This window comes from Mirounga angustirostris, unplaced genomic scaffold (genome assembly GCF_029215605.1).
Source record: "Mirounga angustirostris isolate CCGP_5_RB_7025 unplaced genomic scaffold, mMirAng1.0.hap1 SCAF_11, whole genome shotgun sequence".
NCBI classification, from domain to species: domain Eukaryota; kingdom Metazoa; phylum Chordata; class Mammalia; order Carnivora; family Phocidae; genus Mirounga; species Mirounga angustirostris.
This window is the reverse complement of record NW_026991719.1, coordinates 13,160,464-13,179,948: the sequence shown is the minus strand read 5'-3', so window position 1 is coordinate 13,179,948 and position 19,485 is coordinate 13,160,464. Positions and strand designations below refer to the sequence as shown.

General features: G+C 40.8%; 1 protein-coding gene across 4 annotated transcripts in view; it reads right to left on the bottom strand.

Moving 5' to 3' along the window:
• Nucleotides 1-19,485, bottom strand: part of TXLNG (taxilin gamma) — a 72,148-nt gene that overhangs the window by 7,763 nt on the left and 44,900 nt on the right. For all 4 annotated transcript variants that reach the window (XM_064573810.1, XM_064573812.1, XM_064573813.1 and 1 more), the window contains 5 exons: nt 17,401-17,520; nt 15,801-15,875; nt 5,297-5,389; nt 2,595-2,690; nt 1,275-1,575 (listed from right to left, as the gene is read on the bottom strand). In XM_064573810.1, the coding sequence (XP_064429880.1) occupies nt 1,275-1,575; nt 2,595-2,690; nt 5,297-5,389; nt 15,801-15,875; nt 17,401-17,520 (685 nt within the window). The remainder of the gene's footprint in view (nt 1-1,274; nt 1,576-2,594; nt 2,691-5,296; nt 5,390-15,800; nt 15,876-17,400; nt 17,521-19,485) is intronic.

Below are 19,485 nucleotides of genomic sequence, written 5' to 3'. Positions count from 1 at the left end.
AGCATTGTTAAGAACAAAGGAAAATTAAAGAACTAATTCAGAAGTGACGTGCTTCATACGGAAAGTTCCCCCAGTGCAAGTATACAGACCTTGACAATACTACTGGCTTTTTACTTAAAAGACTGTAATTAAGAAAAGGGGTGAGAATCAGACCAAAAGCATCATAGATCCTCACTACTTAAACTCTCTGCCAACTCTTCCCACAGTTAAAAGTGTGGGTTTCAGTCTTTCTGATTTGGAAATAAAACCCATTTCAGTTAGCATAATCCACAATTAAAATTCCCGTTTTAAAAACCTGGAGAACTTTGCTAGCGGGATTTGCAAAAACAGTCGAACATGAAATTTCAAATAGCCAGCGGGCAGCATGGCAGTGGAGGGACTTCTGCTTAATGAAAGCTACACATGAACTTAACCCTGTCTTAAAATGACAACTACCGATGGCTACCGATGGCCGCCTTCTGTGGGAAGGGGAGGATGCGTACCCAAATCCCAAACTGAAAGCAAACCACCATACTCCACAGTGAACATTTAGGTGGTCCAAGTTCAAACATGGGTTCTAGTTCTAACCTGGAAACCGAAGCAGTAGGATTGTTTTTAGTCACAAACATTAAGCCTGTTTTGTTTGTCCAATGATCTGTATATACTACTTTAAAAGTGACACCTTTATGTACATAATCTGCCAAGACTTTGAGTATTCGAGGCTTGCAGCCATGTCAATTTGTCAAGTGATACAAATATGATCAAAAAGCTAATTTGACTCAAAGATGCTATGCTTATTTCTGACCCAACCCTAAGTTTATTTTTACTTGGCATGTAAGTGGGCTATTGGACAAACCTAATCATCTTGATTTTGTGTAGTATTAACGGGGGGGTGGGGGCAGGATGTTTGAATCAATATTGTTTTCACATCAAGGAACCATTATCAGAACAAAGTTCCCTTGTGATGATCGGCCCTGTCTTGAGTGAAATTTGAATAATTCTGTGCAAGCAACAGGGAAGCTAGGACAAGGCGATGGTCACATGCATTCCAATGAAGGGAAATGAAGCAGATGTGCAACACGGCTGAGGAAAATGTAGAGAGGAAAACTATTCAAAACCGCTAAGCAGCCTCCTGTACCACGTAAGTCCAGTAGTTCTAAGAAAATACAGATATGGTAGAAAAAGTAAGAAAATTTTCACCACAAAAACAATAGTTACTACTAACAGAAAGTTATACACAAAATAGAGCTCTCGATACAGTGATCATACTTCCTTTCAGTCAACGGACTCGATACCTGGCGCGGCGCCTGCGGACACAGCTGCTTTCTCCTTTGAGGCCCTGGGCATGGCCTCCAGGGGGCCTCCCGGGGCACCTGTAGAAGCAGTGTTCGGCTCCCTGGGGGCCACCAGGCCAGTGCAGGGCTGTGTCCCAGGCAGCGCTAGATGGTCACCGGCAGCTCTCCCCAAGACCTGCTCCTTCAAGACTTCCACCCTCTCGTTGAGCTCGTTCCTCTCGGTTTGAAGAGCCCGGCACAGCTTCTCTAACCGGTCCAGTTTGATTTGAAAGGCCTTGTACTCTTTATCACGGACAGTTTTCTAGAAGGAAAAAAGATTATGTAACCTCGCTGAATACAAATCACTTTATAAAGGATACAAACAAATTAACCTGAGCCATATTAGAAACAACTCGTTTAATCACCTCTTGACCACACTGTTTCCTCACATGCCACCTGACCAGGTAGCTAGCTTCGCTGCATACCTATCTACGGGTACCACGTGACACTTCTAACGGTTCCTACTGTTCTGGGGTGACAAAAGAAATAAGCAAAATTCACTTTTAAAAACAGTTTGTATTGATCAACTATTGAGAAAATTTTAAGATACTCCTCACAAAGCTAAAGATCAAAAAATTAAGGGCCTGATTAAACACAGAAAAGGATTCTTTTCTACATAGATTTCTCTTATTCTACCAACTTTTAGGTGAGAACAAGATGCAAGGTGTGAAATTTACTGTTTGCAGAGGATACATTGCAGCTGGCAAAAAAAAAAAAATTTTTTTTTTTTCCTTTGCTGCCTTTTTTTGAAGACTCCGTCAAAGCAAAAAGAAAGGCACCGGAATTGTTCTCTGCACTCCTGCCCTGGGCAATGTGCTCAGCATTTCTGGAGATGGGCTGCGTGGCGGTGACATCAGCCCCACCTGGATACTTGGCAGAAAGATTCTGCAACCCCACCCCAGAAGTAGTCGAGCCAACTTTGGGTGGAGCCTAGCCATCGTGGTCGTAACAAGCTCGAGCTCGACGCAAGCTCCACTGAGAAACCACTGCTATAGAAGCAAGGAAAATCTCGAAGCTTTACGGCCACCTCCGGCATAAGCCTGGGCTAAGCAACTGCACGGCAGGAAATGCAGTACCTCCCTCAGGGCCCCCCACCTGCAAGCCTGAAAGACATGTGCAGATTCTACGGCGCTACCGGCCCCCCCCCCCCCGCCCCCAGCTCTGGCCAGAGCCATCAACTCTGGCAGTGGTGTCACCACGCGCCCCCTGCCCTGTTAGGTGCTGGGGCTTCATGAGTCCCCATGATGACAAACACACCTTCATCGTGGGAAACTACCTCACCTCTTCAGCCATTTGCAGAAGTGCTTTGTTGTTGTTTTCCCATTTGGTACGCCATATTATGGTTTCTTTTTCCAGCTTTTTAATTTTCTTTGTCATCTGTCAATCAACACAGTTGCAAATGTAAATTCTCAGTTCCATTCCTCTCTCCACCCTGTCCCACCACGAGAAGGTAGGTCTGTTCCACCCCAGCCCCATCGGTGCCCCAGCCGCGCGCAGCGGACCACTACGTCTGTGCGTCGGCAGCAGAGCTGATCTCGGGGCCTCCTGCGGTGGCAGCAGCAGAACCGAAGCAGGGGTTTCAAATGATGAGGAAAACAAACCTAATCTCCTCAATTTCAGAGGCAGCAGCACATGGAGGAAGCGGTCAGACAGCACACTGTGAACTCTAACTTAGGCTGGACTGCGTCTTTCATTCCAGCTGGGTTAACAAGGACACCTCCCCGGGCTGTACAAAAACACGTCCCGGTTAGGGGCTTTCTATTCATTAAACTAATTTGTCTGGCTCTTGGAAGGATAGGGGTTTCCAGCTCCCCCCAAAGATTCAGAATTGCTCATCTACCACAACCTCCAAGACCACATCAATCTCAGAACTATAGGGGCGCCTGGGCGGCTCAGTCGTTAAGCGTCTGCCTTTGGCTCAGGTCAGGACCCCAGGGTCCTGGGATCGAGCCCCGCATCGGGCTCCCTGCTCCGCGGGGAAGCCTGCTTCTCCCTCTCCCACTCCCCCTGCTTGTGTTCCCTCTCTCGCTGTGTCTCTGTCAGATAAATAAAATCTTAAAAAAAAAAAAACTATAGGCAGTGTCCCTTTGGGAACATTCCCGTGACCAAGAAAAAGATAGTAGTTTTATCCTTAGCTTTGGGCATCCCCACAACTCACTTCTCTCTTTAGCAAAACCGGAATGGGCCCCCAAATACGGGGAACATTTTTTTTTTTTAAAGATTTTATTTATTTATTTGAGACAGAATGAGAGAGAGAGTACATGAGAAGGGGGGGGGTCAGAGGGCGAAGCAGACTCCCCGCTGAGCAGGGATCCCGATGCGGGACTCGATCCCAGGACTCCAGGATCACGACCTGAGCCGAAGGCAGTCGCTTAACCAACTGAGCCACCCAGGCGCCCACGGGGAACATTCTTAAACCTGTACTACAAGAACCCAGTTCTCAGAAATTCCCCATGAGACTTCTGTGTGCCTGTCACTGAGCCCGCTTTCAAGATTCCTCCATGCACTGTTGACTGTGCCCAGCTCTGGTCCCAGGTGGGGCACCGAGCCAGGCGCTGGCAGGGACGACAAGGCTACAACAGCGCCGATGCCCTGTGCTGTGGGTGACCATCCACAAAACAGCACAAAGCACAGTGCGACAAGGCCACGGGACGAGCTCGCGCAAGATTTGGCTTGAGTGCTGACCGACAGTGATCTCTCCGCCACGAGCAGCGAAGGACAGCGACTGGAGAGCCCGTCTTAAACTCCGTTCAGCCTCAACAGTGCGCGGATGCCGCAGGCCAGCTAAGGCGCCCGCTGTGCACAAGAGCGCCCTCGACTGCAGCCTCAGCTGAAAGGACTGGCACGCAGAACTAATCCACTACTCACCAAATTCTCCAGGTTACCGGGTCTAAAAATACCTGAAGGTGGCCATTTGAGCACTTAACGTGGCCAAGCACTGTCTGAAATACTCCACTTTATGGAGGGTATTTTTGTTATTTTGAGAGGAAGACCCAGAAAGGTTAAGCAACTTGTGCCCAGTCACACGTTACATGATGCAACTGGGACATCACCCAGAGCACACACTCCCAGCCACTATGTAAGATCTAGTTATAGTCACAACTAACATCTACTGAATGCTTACAAAGTGCCAGGCACCGCTCTACTTCTCCCCAACCCACCACCATCTTATAAAGCCCCATGTTAAGGGGAATATGCCACATAAAATAAGGACGGATGGATGGACGGACAGATAGATACATATGTATATATTCTGGTTCTCAGCTTGGTATCAAGGATATCGCTTTCCTTAACGTAGGCAGGAAAATTAAAAAGAAGCCAAAGAAAGAATGGGTTTGGTTGAAGTAGAAAGAATTCAGTGGTAGTTAAAAAAAAAAAAGCTAAAAAGGTAGAAACACTGGGGCATCTGGCCGGCTCAGTCAGTGGAGCGCGCAACTCTTGATCTCAGGGTTGCGAGTTCGAGCCCCATGTTGGGTGTGGAGATTACTTTAAAAAAAAAAAAAAGGTGGAAACACTGACATATTTTGATTACATATAAATAAAGATACATACATAAATGTGTGTGTGTGTGTATGTATATATAAAATCAACCAACCAAAATGTGTAATTACTGTTCTGGGCTTGGTTGTCTTTAAATAATCTCCAAAAACACAGAGCTTTGTGAAGGAGGGGTGGAGTGTCACCTGAGTGAATAAAACAAAAGACACAACAAAAAAGAAACCACTTTATGTGTAACAACAAATTGTATTTAATAGAGGAATTAACTTTAATAAAGCTAGTATTTAAAATAAGCAGAGAGACCACTAGCTACGTGGGGCACACCACGGGCAAAATGACCAAATGAGACACCACTGGAGGATCAGAAAAGAGGAAATGAAGACTGTACCATAAGAACATCAACTCATCCAGGTCGTGACCGTGCTTAAAACAGCTTCTTCTATAAATTCCCTTTTAGGTCATATTCTACTAAAATTTGCAAATACCTTTTCCATCTCCTGCCGGAAGGTCGTAAACAGTTCGTTGCTTTTTGCCATGGTAGTCTGGAATTCTTCAAACTTATCCATATAAAGAGAAAGCTACAGAAAAAAGTATGAAATATTCTGAGTTCCTGGTAAACGATTTAAAACGATTCCAAAAGACTTTCTAAAAGGACATAATATGGTTACATGTTAGTTACTTATTACAAGTGACAGAAATAAGAACATACACCCAGCCCTTGGCTACCACACAGAGACAGCTGAAGTTCTATAACCCACAGAAATTCATGGAAACTTAGGAAATTTTGGTGACTTAAACATCCTTAGATGTAAATGTTTAAAATGTACAAATATTTACTAGCTCCAATCCACCAATCTCCTCTCCTTGTATCTGAAAAATTGTCCATGCAAAAAGAGCATTCTTTTATTTTATTTTATTTTTTTTTTTAAAGATTTTATTTGTTCATTTGAGACACAGAGATACAGAGAGAGAGAGAGAGAAAGCATGAGCAGGGAGAGAGGCAGAGGCAGAGTCTGAGAAGCAGGCTCCTTGCTGAGCCAGGAGCCTGATGTGGGGCTTGATCCCAGGACCCTGGGATCATGACCTGAGCTGAAGGCAGATGCTTAACCATCTGAGCCACCCAGGCGCCCCAAGAACATTCTTTTAAAACACCACCTGCACAGTTCTTAGCTTGGTATCAAGGATAGCTCTCTCCTTAACAGAGGCAGGAAAACAAAACAGAAGATGAAGCACTGGCTTGGGGAGGGGGGTAGAATTCAGTGGGATGGGGTCTTTTGACTGCTTTGATTTTGATTGATTTGGATGTTGGGGACCATGGCTCTAAAGTACACTTCAAATACTGTAAATTATCCTGCTTATAATAACCATACTATCCCTGGTGCACTGTAGAATATCTAAAGTTTTAAATGCATGTTCATAGCTGTTTTTCTTGAAGATGGAACATCCAGGTAGACTGTCCCATTGGAAAGCTCAATGCTGGCCCACACTGGGTAATTCCTAAGTGGCAACTACCCTCACACCTGGACTTACATGCCTGCATTACAGAACAACGGGTCAACCAACACCAATTCGACTCTATCCTCAACAAATGCTGGAAATTAACATGGTAAGAGCATGGAATGAGACCAACTCTTGGCAAGGACAGCCACATTTAGGGACTAGGAAAAGGAAGATGGGACAGCAAAGGCAACAAACTAATGATCAGATAACGTGACCCAGGGTGACACAGATCGCCGACAACAGAAGTTTCACCAGTAACAGTCCCAACAGCATCAGAGCTGCCTGGGAGCTTCACAGAAGGGTCCTCCAGTGCTCTGCACTGGAGACTTGGCAAGGACTCCCACATTAAAGTCTATCTTCCAAAGCCGTATATAAATAGACTTTATATGCATTTTCCACATCAACACTCTTCTCCATTTATATGGACAACTGAGTTTACACAGCTAATAAGGGGTTCAAATTTCCTAGAAGCAATCTAGCACAATCCTAGGTTATAGTGCAAAGTTCAAAAAACTTCTTGAATTTTCAAAGTTAGGCTACTTTTCTAGGAAATAAGCATCACATCGCAAAACATGCCCAAAGACAAAAACAGCATTCAAAAGGGGGGCTCATAAAGATTCAGACTAGTCTCAATGTGTCAGTGCATTTTAGAACTACTTCAGAGACCTTACATTAAATATAAATGTATTATTTAATAAACTTTTAAAACGAATACGTTTTTCAACAGAATGTAATCTAGTTACTTGGAAAAGGGTGGACTGTAGGTAAACGCCTAATTTCACCTGTCCATAAAGACATGGAAAGTCTTTTCTGTACCTTTCCTTTGAGTGGGGAGGCAGCATCTGCTACCCTTACTCCACATTAAGACAAATACAGAGAAAGACTGCATTAGGACAAACTTAAAGGGTTTGGATTGAAAAATAGGGAAGCAACTAAGAAAAGCCTAGGCCCAGATGGTCTCATGGGTGAATTCCACCAAACATTTAAAGAAGAATGAATGTCAATTCTTCCTAAACTCTTCCAAAAAAAATCGAAGAGAAGGGACACTCCCCAACTTATTTTATATAAGGTCAGCCTTTACCCTGATATCAAAGCCAGATAAGGATACGATAAGAAAACTACAGGCCAACATCCCTGATGAATATAGCTGCAAAAATTCTCAACTAAATACTAGTAAACCAAATTCAATAGCACATTAAAAACATCACAGACCATGACCAAATGGGATTCATCCCTATGATGATGCAAGGATAGTTCAACATACACAAATCAATAAATGTGACATTCCACATTGATAGAATAAAGGAGAGCCTGAGGAACAGCACGGCAGGCCCCTCCCCCAGAAGACAGGCTGGGAAAACAAGAGGCCGGCAACCCTAAGGTCCCAAGAAAACAGGTGCATCTTGCTTGGGTTCTCGTCAATAATTTGGACTCTATACATTCCCTCAAACACCCATCAACAGAATGACTAGGAGGAGGAGCCCCCAAAACAGAAAAGACTCAGAGATTATGACTTATGCTGCAGATTTACAAATGGATGCAGATATAACCAAGATGTCAGAGATGGAATTCAGGCTAGCAAATGTGAAGACAATGTCTAGAATGGAGAAATCAATTAATGGTAACATAGAGTCTCTAAGGGCAGAAATAAAAGGTGAATTGGCAGAACTTAAAAATACTATGAATGAGATCTAATCCAATCTAGATAATCTAACAGCTAGGGTAACTGAGGCAGAAGAGCAAATAAGCGACCTGGAAGACAATATAATAGATAAAAAGGAAAAGAGGCGGCCAGGAAAAACAACTCAGAATCCATGAAAATAGAATCAGAGAAATAAGTGACACCATGAGGCGTTCCAATGTCAGAATAATTGGAATCCCGGAAGGAGTGGAGAGAGAGAGAGAGGACTAGAAGATGTATTTGAGCAAATCGTAGCTGAGAACTTCCCTAATCTGGGGAATGAAACAAACATTCGCATCCTAGAGGCAGAGAGGAACCCTCCCAAGATCAAGGAAAACAGGCCAACACCCCGGCATGTAATAGTAAAACTCGCAAATCTTAGAACCAAGGAAACCATCTTAAGGGCAGTTAGGGGGAAGAGATTCCTTCCGTACAGAGGGAGGAACATCAGAATAACGTCAGACCTATCCACAGAGACCTGGCAAGCCAGAAAGGCCTGGCAAGACATATTCAGGGTACTAAATGAGAAGAACATGCAGCCAAGAATACTTTATCCGGCAAGGCTTTCATTTAGAATGGATGGAGAGATGCAGAGCTTCCACGACCGGCAGAAACTGAAAGAATATGTGACCACTAAGCCGGCCCTGCAAGAAATATTAAGGGGGGGTTCTATAAAAGGAGAAAGACCCCAAGAGTGATATACAACAGAAATTTACAGGGACAATCTATAAAAACAACATCTTCACAGGCAACATGATGACAATTAATTCATATCTTTCAATAATCACTCTCAACGTGAATGGCCTAAACGCTCCCATAAAACGGCACAGGGTTGCAGATTGGGTAAAAAGACAGGACCCATCCATATGCTATCTACAAGAGACTCATTTTGAACCTAAAGATACATCCAGACTGAAAGTGAAGGGATGGAGATCCATCTTCCATGCCAGCGGACCTCAAAAGAAAGCTGGGGTAGCAATTCTTATATCAGACAAATTAGATTTTAAACTAAAGTTTGTAATTAGAGACACAGAAGGACACTATATCATTCTTAAAGGGTCTATCCAACACGAAGATCTAACAATTGTAAATATCTATGCCCCCAACATGGGAGCAGCCATCTACATAAGCCAACTGTTAACCAAAATAGTTATATTGATAACAATACATTAATTGTAGGAGACCTCAATACTCCACTCTCAGCAATGGACAGATCATCTAAGCAGAAAATCAACAAGGAAACAAGAGCTTTGAATGATACATTGGACCAGATGGACCTCATCGATATTTACAGAACATTCCACCCTAAAACAACAGAATACTCATTCTTCTCGAGCGCACATGGAACTTTCTCCAGAATAAACCACATACTGGGTCACAAATCAGGTCTCAACCGATACCAAAAGACTGAGATTATTCCCTGCATATTCTCAGACCACAATGCTCTAAAACTGGAACTCAATCACAAGAAAAAAATTGACAGAAATTCAAACACTTGGAAGCTAAAGACCACTCTGCTCAAGAATGTTTGGGTCAACCAGGAAATCAAAGAACTTAAACTATTCATGGAAATCAATGAGAACGAAAACACATCAGTCCAAAACCTATGGGATACTGCAAAGGCGGTCCTAAGGGGGAAATACATAGCCATCCAAGCCTCACTCAAAAAAACAGAAAAATCCCGAATTCACCAACTAACTCTACACCTTAAAGAACTAGAGAAAAAGCAACAAACGACACCTAAGCCATGCACTAGAAGAGAAATAATTAAAATTAGAGCAGAAATCAATGAATTAGAAACCAGAAACACAGTAGATCAGATCAACGAAACTAGAAGTTGGTTCTTTGAAAGAATTAATAAGATTGATAAGCCACTGGCCAGACTTATCTAAAAGAAAAGAGAAAGGACCCAAATTAATAAAATTATGAATGAAAGGGGAGAGATCACGACTAACACCAAGGAAATAGAAAGAATTATTAGAAATCATTATCAACAACTATATGCCAATAAACTGAGCAATCTGGATGAAATGGAAGCCTTCCTAGAAAGCTATAAGCTGCCAAGACTGAAACAGGAAGAAATTGACAACCTGAATAGGCCAATAACCAGTAACGAGATTGAAGCAGTGATCAAAACCTCCCAAAAAACAAGAGTCCAGGGCCTGATGGATTCCCTGGGGAATTCTACCAAACATTCAAAGAAGAAAGAATACCTATTCTACTGAAGCTGTTTCAAAAAACAGAAAAAGAAGGAAAACTTCCAAACTCATTCTATGAGGCCAGCATTACCTTAATCCCCAAACCAGGCAAAGACCCCATCAAAAAGGAGAATTTCAGACCGATATCCCTGATGAATATGGATTCCAAAATCCTCAACAAAATCCTAGCTAATAGGATCCAACAATACATTAAAAGGATCATCCACCACGACCAAGTGGGATTTATCCCCAGGGTGCAAGGGTGGTTCAACATTCGCAAATCAATCAATGTGATAGAACACATTAATAAGAGGAGGGAGAAGAACCATATGGTCCTCTCAATTGATGCAGATGACAAAATACAACATCCTTTCCTGATTAAAACTCTCCAGAGTATAGGGACAGAGGGAACATTCCTCAAATTCATAAAATCCATCTATGAAAAACCCACAGCGAATATCATCCTCAATGGGGAAAAGCTGAGAGCCTTTCCCTTAAGATCAGGAACACGTCAAGGATGCCCACTCTCGCCACTATTGTTCAACATAGTACTAGAAGTCCTAGCAACAGCAATCAGACAACAAAAAGAAATAAAAGGCATTCAAATTGGCAAAGAAGAAGTCAAACTCTCTTTTCGCAGACAACATGATACTTTATGTGGAAAACCCAAAAGATTCCACCCCCAAATTACTAGAACTCATCCAGCAATTCAGTAATGTGGCAGGATACAAAATCAATGCACAGAAATCAGTTGCTTTCTTATACACTAACAACGCAGCTGTAGAAAGAGAAATTAGAGAAACGATTCCATTTACAATAGCACCAAAAACCATAAGATACCTCGGAATAAACCTAAATAAAGCGGTAAAGGATCTATACTCTAGGAACTACAAAACACTCATGAAAGAAATTGAAGAAGACACAAAAAGATGGAAAAATATTCCATGCTCATGGATCAGAAGAATAAACATTGTTAAAATGTCTATGCTACCCAGAGCAATCTATATCTTCAATGCCATCCCGATCAAAACTCCAATGACATTTTTCAAAGCGCTGGAACAAACAACCCTAAAATTTGTATGGAATCAGAAAAGACCGAATCACCAAGGAAATGTTGAAAAAGAAAACAAAGCTGGGGGCATCACGTTGCCCGATTTCAAGCTACATTACAAAGCTGTGATCACCAAGACAGCATGGTACCGGCACAAAAACAGACATACAGACCAATGGAACAGAATAGAGAACCCAGATATGGACCCTCAACTCTATGGTCAACTAATCTTTGGCAAAACAGGAAAAAACATGCAATGGAAAAAAGTCTCTTCAATAAATGGTGCTGGGAAAATTGGACAGCCACATGCAGAAGAATGAAACTCAACCATTCTAACACCATTCACAAAGATAAACTCAAAGTGGATGAAAGACCTCAATGTGAGACAGGAATCCATCCAAATCCTAGAGGAGAACATAGGCAGTAACCTCTTTGACATCGCCCACAGCAACTTCTTTCAAGATACATCTCCAAAAGCTAGTGAAATAAAAGCAAAAATGAACTTTTGGGACTTTATCAAGATAAAAATCTTCTGCACAGCAAAGGAAACAGTCAACAAAACAAAGAGGCAACCCACAGAATGGGAGAAGATATTTGCAAATGACACTACAGATAAAGGGCTAGTATCCAAGATCTATAAAGAACTTCTCAAACGCAACACCCAAAAAACAAATAATGAAGTCAAAAAGTGGGCAGAAGACATGAAAAGACACTTCTCTGAAGAAGACATACAAATGGCTAACAGAGGGCGCCTGGGTGGCTCAGTTGGTTGAGCGACTGCCTTCGGCTCAGGTCATGATCCTGGAGTCCCGGGATCGAGTCCCACATCGGGCTCCCTGCTCGGCAGGGGGTCTGCTTCTCCCTCTGACCCTCTTCCCTCTCGTGCTCTCTGTCTTTCATTCTCTCTCTCAAATAAATAAATAAAATCTTAAAAAAAAAAAAAAAAAACAAATGGCTAACAGACACATGAAAAAATGTTCATCATCATTAGCCATCAGGGAAATCCAAATCAAAACCACACTGAGATACCACCTTACACCAGTCAGAGTGGCAAAAATGGACAGGGAAAGAAACAACAAATGTTGGAGAGGTTGTGGAGAGAGGGGAACCCTCTTACACTGTTGGTGGGAATGCAAATTGGTACAGTCACTTTGGAAAACAGTGTGGAGGTTCCTCAAAAATTTAAAAATAGACCTACCCTATGACCCAGCAACTGCACTACTGGGTATTTACCCCGAAGACACAGATGTAGTGAAAAGAAGGGCCATATGCACCCCAATGTTCATAGCAGCAATGTCCGCAATAGCCAAACTGTGGAAAGAGCCGAGATGCCCTTCAACAGATGAATGGATAAAGAAGATGTGGTCCATATATACAATGGAATATTACTCAGCCATCAGAAAGGATGAATACCCAACTTTTACATCAACATGGATGGGACTGGAGGAGATTATGCTAAGTAAAATAAGTCAAGCAGAGAACGTCAATTATCATATGGTTTCACTTATTTGTGAAACATAAGGAATGGCATGGAGGACATTAGGAGACTGAAGGGAAAAATGGGGGGGAGGAATTGGAAGGAGAGATGAACCATGAGAGACTATGGACTCTGAGAAACAAACAGGGTTTTAGAGGGGAGGGGGGAGGGGGGATTGGTTAGCCCGGTGATGGGTATTAAGGAGGGCACGTACTGCATGGAGCACTGGGTGTTATACGAAAACAATGGATCGTGAATCACCACATCAAAAACCAATGATGTATTGTATGGTGGCTAACATTAAAAAAAAAAAAAAAAGGAGAAAAATCATATGATCATCTCAATAGGTGCAGAAAAAGCATTTGACAAAATACAACATCTATTCATGATATAAACACTCAACAAATTGGGTATAGAAGGAACACACTTCAATGTAATAAAGGCCATACATGACAGACCCACAGCTAACAACATACTCAACTGTGAAAGGTTTAAAGCTTTCCTTCTACGATCAGAACAAGACAAGGATGCCCACCCTCACCACTTTTACCGAACACAGTACTTGAATTCCTAGCCAGAGCAATTAGGCAAGAAAAATTAAAGGCATCCAAATCAGAAAGGAAAAAGTAAAACTGTATCTGTTTGCTGATGACATGATCTTATATATAGAAAATCCTGAAGACTCCACCAAAAAATTGTTAAAACAAATTCAGTAAAGTTTCAGAATGTGAAACCAACATACAGAAATCAGTTGCATTTCTATACACTAATAACAAAATATCTGAAAAAGAAATTAAAAAAAACCCAATCCTATTTACAATAGCATCAAAATCAATAAAATACTTAGAAATAAATTTAACCAAAGATATAAATGATCTACTCACTGAAAACTAAGACACTGATGAAAAAACTTGAAGAAACACAAAGTGGAAAGATATCCTGTGTTCAAGGATCAGAAGTTAGTATTATTAAAATGTCCACACTATGCAAAGCCATCTATATTTAATCCCTATCAAAACCCCAATGGTATTTTTACAGAAATAGAAAAAACAATCCTAAAATTTGAATGGAACCATAAAAGAGCTAGAATAGCCAAAGCAATCTTGAGAAAGAACAAAACCGGATGGAGGCACCATGCTCCCTGACTTCAAACTTTTAACTATACTACAAAGCTAAAGCAATCAAAACAGTATGCTACCAGCATAAAATCAGAGACACAAGGGAACAGAGTTGAGAACCCAGAAATAAACCCATACAATATGGTCATCTAATATTTGACAAAGGAGCCAAGAATACTCAATGGGGAAAGGATAGTCTCTTCAATAAATGGTGTTGGGAAAACCGGACCCCTCTCTTAACACTATTCACAAAAATTAAAGACTTAAACCTAAGACCTGAAACCATAAAACTCCTGGAAGAATACATAGGTAAAACACTCCTTGAAAGCAGTCTTGGAAATTTTGGTTATGATACCAAAAGCACCAGCAACACAAGCAAAAATCAGCAAGTGGGACTACACTGAACTAAAACGCTTCCGCACAGCAAAAGAAACAACAAATTGAAAAGGCAACTATGGAATGGGTAAAAATATCTGCAAACCATGTACCTGATAAAGGGTTAACATACAACATATATAAGGAATTCATACAATTCAAGAGGAAAAAAATATATAATCCAATTTAAAAATGGACAGAAGACTTGAACTGACATTTTTCCAAAGAAGACATACAAACAGCCAACAGGAACATGAAAAGGTGCTCGACACCACTACTCCTCAGGGACATGCAAATCAAAACCACAATGAGATGTCATCTCACACCTGTTAGGATGGCTATTATAAAAAAGACAAGAGATGACAAATGTTGGCAAGGGTGTGGAGAAAAAGGAAATATTATGCACTGTTGGTGGGAAGGGAAATCGGCAGTTACTATGAAAACCAATATGGAGGTTTCTCAAAATTAATAACAGAACTAGCATGTGATCTAGGAATCCTACTTCTGGGTATATACCTGAAGAAGATGAAATCACTATCTAAAAGAGATATATATGCACTCCTGTGTTCATTGCAGCATTATTCAAAATAGCCAAGATATGGAAACAGCCTAAGTGCCTACTAACAGATAAATGGATAAAGAAAATGTGGTATAAATACACAATACAGTATTATTCAGCCATAAAAAAAAAAAAAGTAATCTTGCCATTTGTGATAATATGAATGGACCTTTAGGGCATTATGCTTTGTGAAATAAGCCAGACAGAGAAAAGACAGTGTATGATCTCACATATGGAATCTAAAAAAGCCAAACTCCTAGAAATAGAAAGTGGAATGGTGGTTGTCAGGGGCTGGACGGGAAGGGGAAATACGAAGATGATGGTCAAAGGGTACAAATTTTCAGTTATAAGATGAATACGTTTGGAGGATCTAATGTACAGCATGGTGACCACACTTAACAATAATGTATCATATACTTAAAAAGAGAAGAAAAAGTAGGGAAGGCCCCCATTAAAATCACCATCTCCACGGCTCTGAGAGTGGAGTGGTTAATAGGCAATTTTTAAAATGGGTTATGTGCTCACAGCACAAAATTCTGAAGATTTTAGGTTCAACTATATGAAACTGCCATTTTTGTAAGTCAACAACGTATCAGCAATTTCATATAATTCAACTTAATACAAAAGAGCTCCAATCTGCAAACTTCTCAGTTTTTCTTTCGTTGGAAATTAGCAGACACACATGGAAACAGACTGAGAAAGGGAGGAAATACCTGGGATATTGGAAAGGGGACACTGCAGACAGCATCACCAACTGTCCCAGTCTGCCTGAGACCTAAGTGTTTCCTGGGACACGGGACTCTGAGTGCTAAAACCAGGAAAAGTCCTGGGCAGATCAGGATGAGCTGGTTACCCTAAATGAAGAGGAAAACTCCAAGAGGGACACGTGATCTACTCTCAGTTCTGGCTGGCTTTGGCTGGGAACAAGCACAAGCATCTTAGAGAGGATTCAAGGTATATATCAAATGAACCATAGGTTTTTTTGTTTTTTTTTTTAAACAAATGCTACTATCCCCTCCTGTCAAGTTACCTGCTGTTTTAGTTGTACTTCTTGCTGTTTCATTTGTTCATATTTGTGCCTCGATTCTGTTGCTTCTTTTAATAACTAGAAAACAGAAACATTCTGGTAAAATACTAATAGTAATTACAAATATGACTATAATGTCAAATGACCAGAGAGACAGTTAGGCTTAATCCTTCCACTCATTATTTTAGCAAGAACTGTAAGTCTATAGATAAAATTTTCGGTTACATCAATTGCTCATTACCTATTATCTTCAATCTGTTCTACTTGTTAACACTCAGGAATGTTGGAACAATCTTTTACTGCTTAGAAAGAGTAACCTGGAGGCCTAATAATAGGTTTACAAAACTCAGGGTTAAATTGTTATGTTTCAGGTGAAAATAATTACAAGTTTGGTATTAGCAGAAATCTAATCTGGAATCTTGACATTATCTAGGTGACTTAGAAAGCCACTTTACTCCTTGAGAGTCAAGATGAGGCAGAGTGAAAGGGTATGGAGCAGAGCAATGAAATCAGAGACCAGTTTCCGATCACTTCTTAAAAAGGGCAGAAGTGGATGAGAGCTTTAATTTATATACTTGGGTTTTCAAGAAAATGATATAGTGAAATTGCATAGTAACACAGACTGTTGAAATTCAGCCCCTGAAGTAAAAGGTCACACGTAGTCCAAATAAGCCCTAAAAAGTCATTAAACCAACTACAAAGTATATATGTGCAATATATGTATATGTGTGTGAATATATGAAATTTATACCTCCACTTTGCAAAGAACTGTTTCTTCAATTATACACAGAATAGCCTTATCAGTTCACACAGAAGATGGTACTGTATGAAAAACAGGTCTCTCTTAAGCCTAGACTCACACTCAGCATGGTAAGTTCACATCATGAGGGCCACTCAGAGTCTTCATACCAGGTTCGCCTCAAGGCCTATGCTACTTGAGTGAAAGCTGGATGAACAGTCCTCATTGCCATAATCATTTCTCACTTTTTTTGGGGGGGGGAGGGTTAAGCACATAAAGTTGAATTTGCATATGTTAAATATACATACCCAATGAGATTCCACTGTATTCACAATTACTGACAGGCAATATAGTCTGAACATACACTCTGGGAACGATGCTGAGTGATTAGGTATAGAGAATTCTGTTAAAGTTTTATCAGAAAATTATACCAGAGTAAGTAGACAAACAGTTTCCCTAGTTTCAAGTTACTTGTTTGTAAACAAAATATCACAGTATATAGGAGACCAGTGTTTGGTAAGCTCGATATTAAACTGAGCTGCCAAATTTAATGTGCTAAATACTGGTATAATTCTTGAACTTGGTGACCATTACCAAAGAAGTGAAATAATTATAAGCATGAAAAAGTCAAATGAGTGCAGGTCTTTCCACTAATTTGGTCTAATCTCTCCAGTGGTCTTCTGTATAAAAAAAGTTAAACAGAAATAAAAAGCCAAATACTTTCTAATACACACATGCCCTTCTCAATCTAGAACAAGAAACCAATTAGCATGACCCAGGCGCTCTATTAATGTAGAATAAGTTTAAGTATTTTAAATGGCTTTGGTTACAATTTTGACAATTTCTTTAAGAAAGAGAACTTACAAACTCTCTCTCTCTTTGATGTTTTTCATCAGCTTCTTTTATTAGCTGTGTCGTCTGTTGAAGCTTGGCATCCACAAGTTGTTGCTGTAATTCCTTATGTTTGAACACTTTATCAATATGCTATGGGAGAAGTAAAATTTCTTACATCACTTAATGAAAAAGGAACACAATGATGAGGAAACAACACAAGTTACAATACCTTGCTTATTCTTAACCCTGCTTTTCCTGCTAATGCCACCATAGCTGAAGACACTGGGTCCACGAGTTTGTAGAAGCGTGAGCTTTACATCACCTTGCGAGCCCTCCTGCACTTGCAGAAAAGGAGCCTTCCCACTACTACCCTGTACCCCCCTCCCTTTTGGAGGTGGGCGGTCAAGGAGCCTCATTAACCACACACTTGTACTTCCTATTTCTGCCCTACAACGAAAATGAGGCTCAAAGTGTATCAAGAAAAAGATGGATAAGGAGATCAAACTGTTAAACCCATACATCAAACACATTAATTCCTGGATATATTTCTCCCCTTTAAATTTCCCCAAATTTCTCAGTTGGAAGCAGCATGCGGTGACAACTGGAGTGGCCCCAGGTCCAATCCTGGCTGGTGTGTGGCCCAGGGCAGATTTTCCCTTGCTGATTCTCACTTCCCTCCTCCAAGCACAGATAACCACACTCGCTGCACAGCTCTAAATGCCAAGGTGGTGGTTCTGCTGTGTAAGGTGCCTGGTACCCAACACATATTAGACATTTGCTAAAATGTCATTATGATTTCCAAACGAAATTGTTAAGTGGTTATTTACCCACAATAAAGTCATCAGAACATCTCGTCTCAGATGTACAGAGTAACTCTTCCTGACCAAAGAACATCTGATAACGTTCAAAATAAGACGGCTCACATATAATTTGATTTGAACATATCTAATTTTCAAGTTTTCTACATCTATCATGTGGCAGACTGTCATATTAAACAAAACTAAAAGAAAAACTTTAAGAAAATTAAGGATTTTATAATCTAATACAAAATTTATTCTCTAGGACAAAAAAGTCCCTTCAATAAATACTCTAAGAAAAAAAAACAGTGAAGAGGAAATCTTCATGTTACAGATTTGAGACCGATCAACCAGTGAAACAGATGGACTTTATTTAGAGCTTGATTCAAATAGCTTCAAAAAAAAAAAAAAAAGGCATGGGGGGACTACAGAAAATTGAACAATGACTCAATATTTAACGTTAAGTAATTACTGTTAATTTTGTTAGGTGTGAAAATGATAGCATGGTTGTGCTTAAAAAGGGATCCTTATCTTTTTGAGGTACACCCTCAAATATACATGAACAGAATGAAATAGGACACCTTGAAGTTATATCAAAATAACCCAGGGCAAGCCGATGGGAATAAAGCTGAAACTATGGTTTCATCTGCTAAAACCAGATGACATATTCTCTCTCTTTTAAGTTTGTAATTCTCCATTAAAAAAAAAAAAAAGGGCAGAAGGCAGAGAGAGTGATTAAGGGGCTCCTGGGTGGCTCAGTTGGTTGAGCGTTCAACTTGTGATTTTGGCTCAGGTCATGATCTCAGGGTCCTGACGCTGGGCTCCGTGCTCACCATGAAGTATACTTGGGATTCTCTCCCTCCCTCTCTCTGCCCCTCCCCCCACCCCACACGCACTCTCAAATAATAAACAATCTTTAAAAAAAAATAAGTTTTTGAAGGGCTGAATGTAGGACTCTAAGTTAGTATGATCTGAAGTTTGCCTTCAAAACTGGATACAATAACCCACAGAGGTGCCAATCTTTTTTTTTTTTTCCTTTAATCAGCTATTTTAACCTACTTGTGTAGGGTTACAACACACATAAAAGCACATTTCCCTAACTTCAAAGGCAGGGGATGCACTGTTTAAAAAGCCTGAGGCCATCAGAAAGGATGAATACCTACCATTTGCAACGACATGGGTGGAACTGGAAGGTATTATGCTAAGTGAAATAAGTCAAGCAGAGAAAGACAATTATATGGTTTCACTCATATGTGGAATATAAGGAATAGCGCAGAGGACCATAGGGGAGGGGAGGGAAAACTGAATGGGAAGAAAT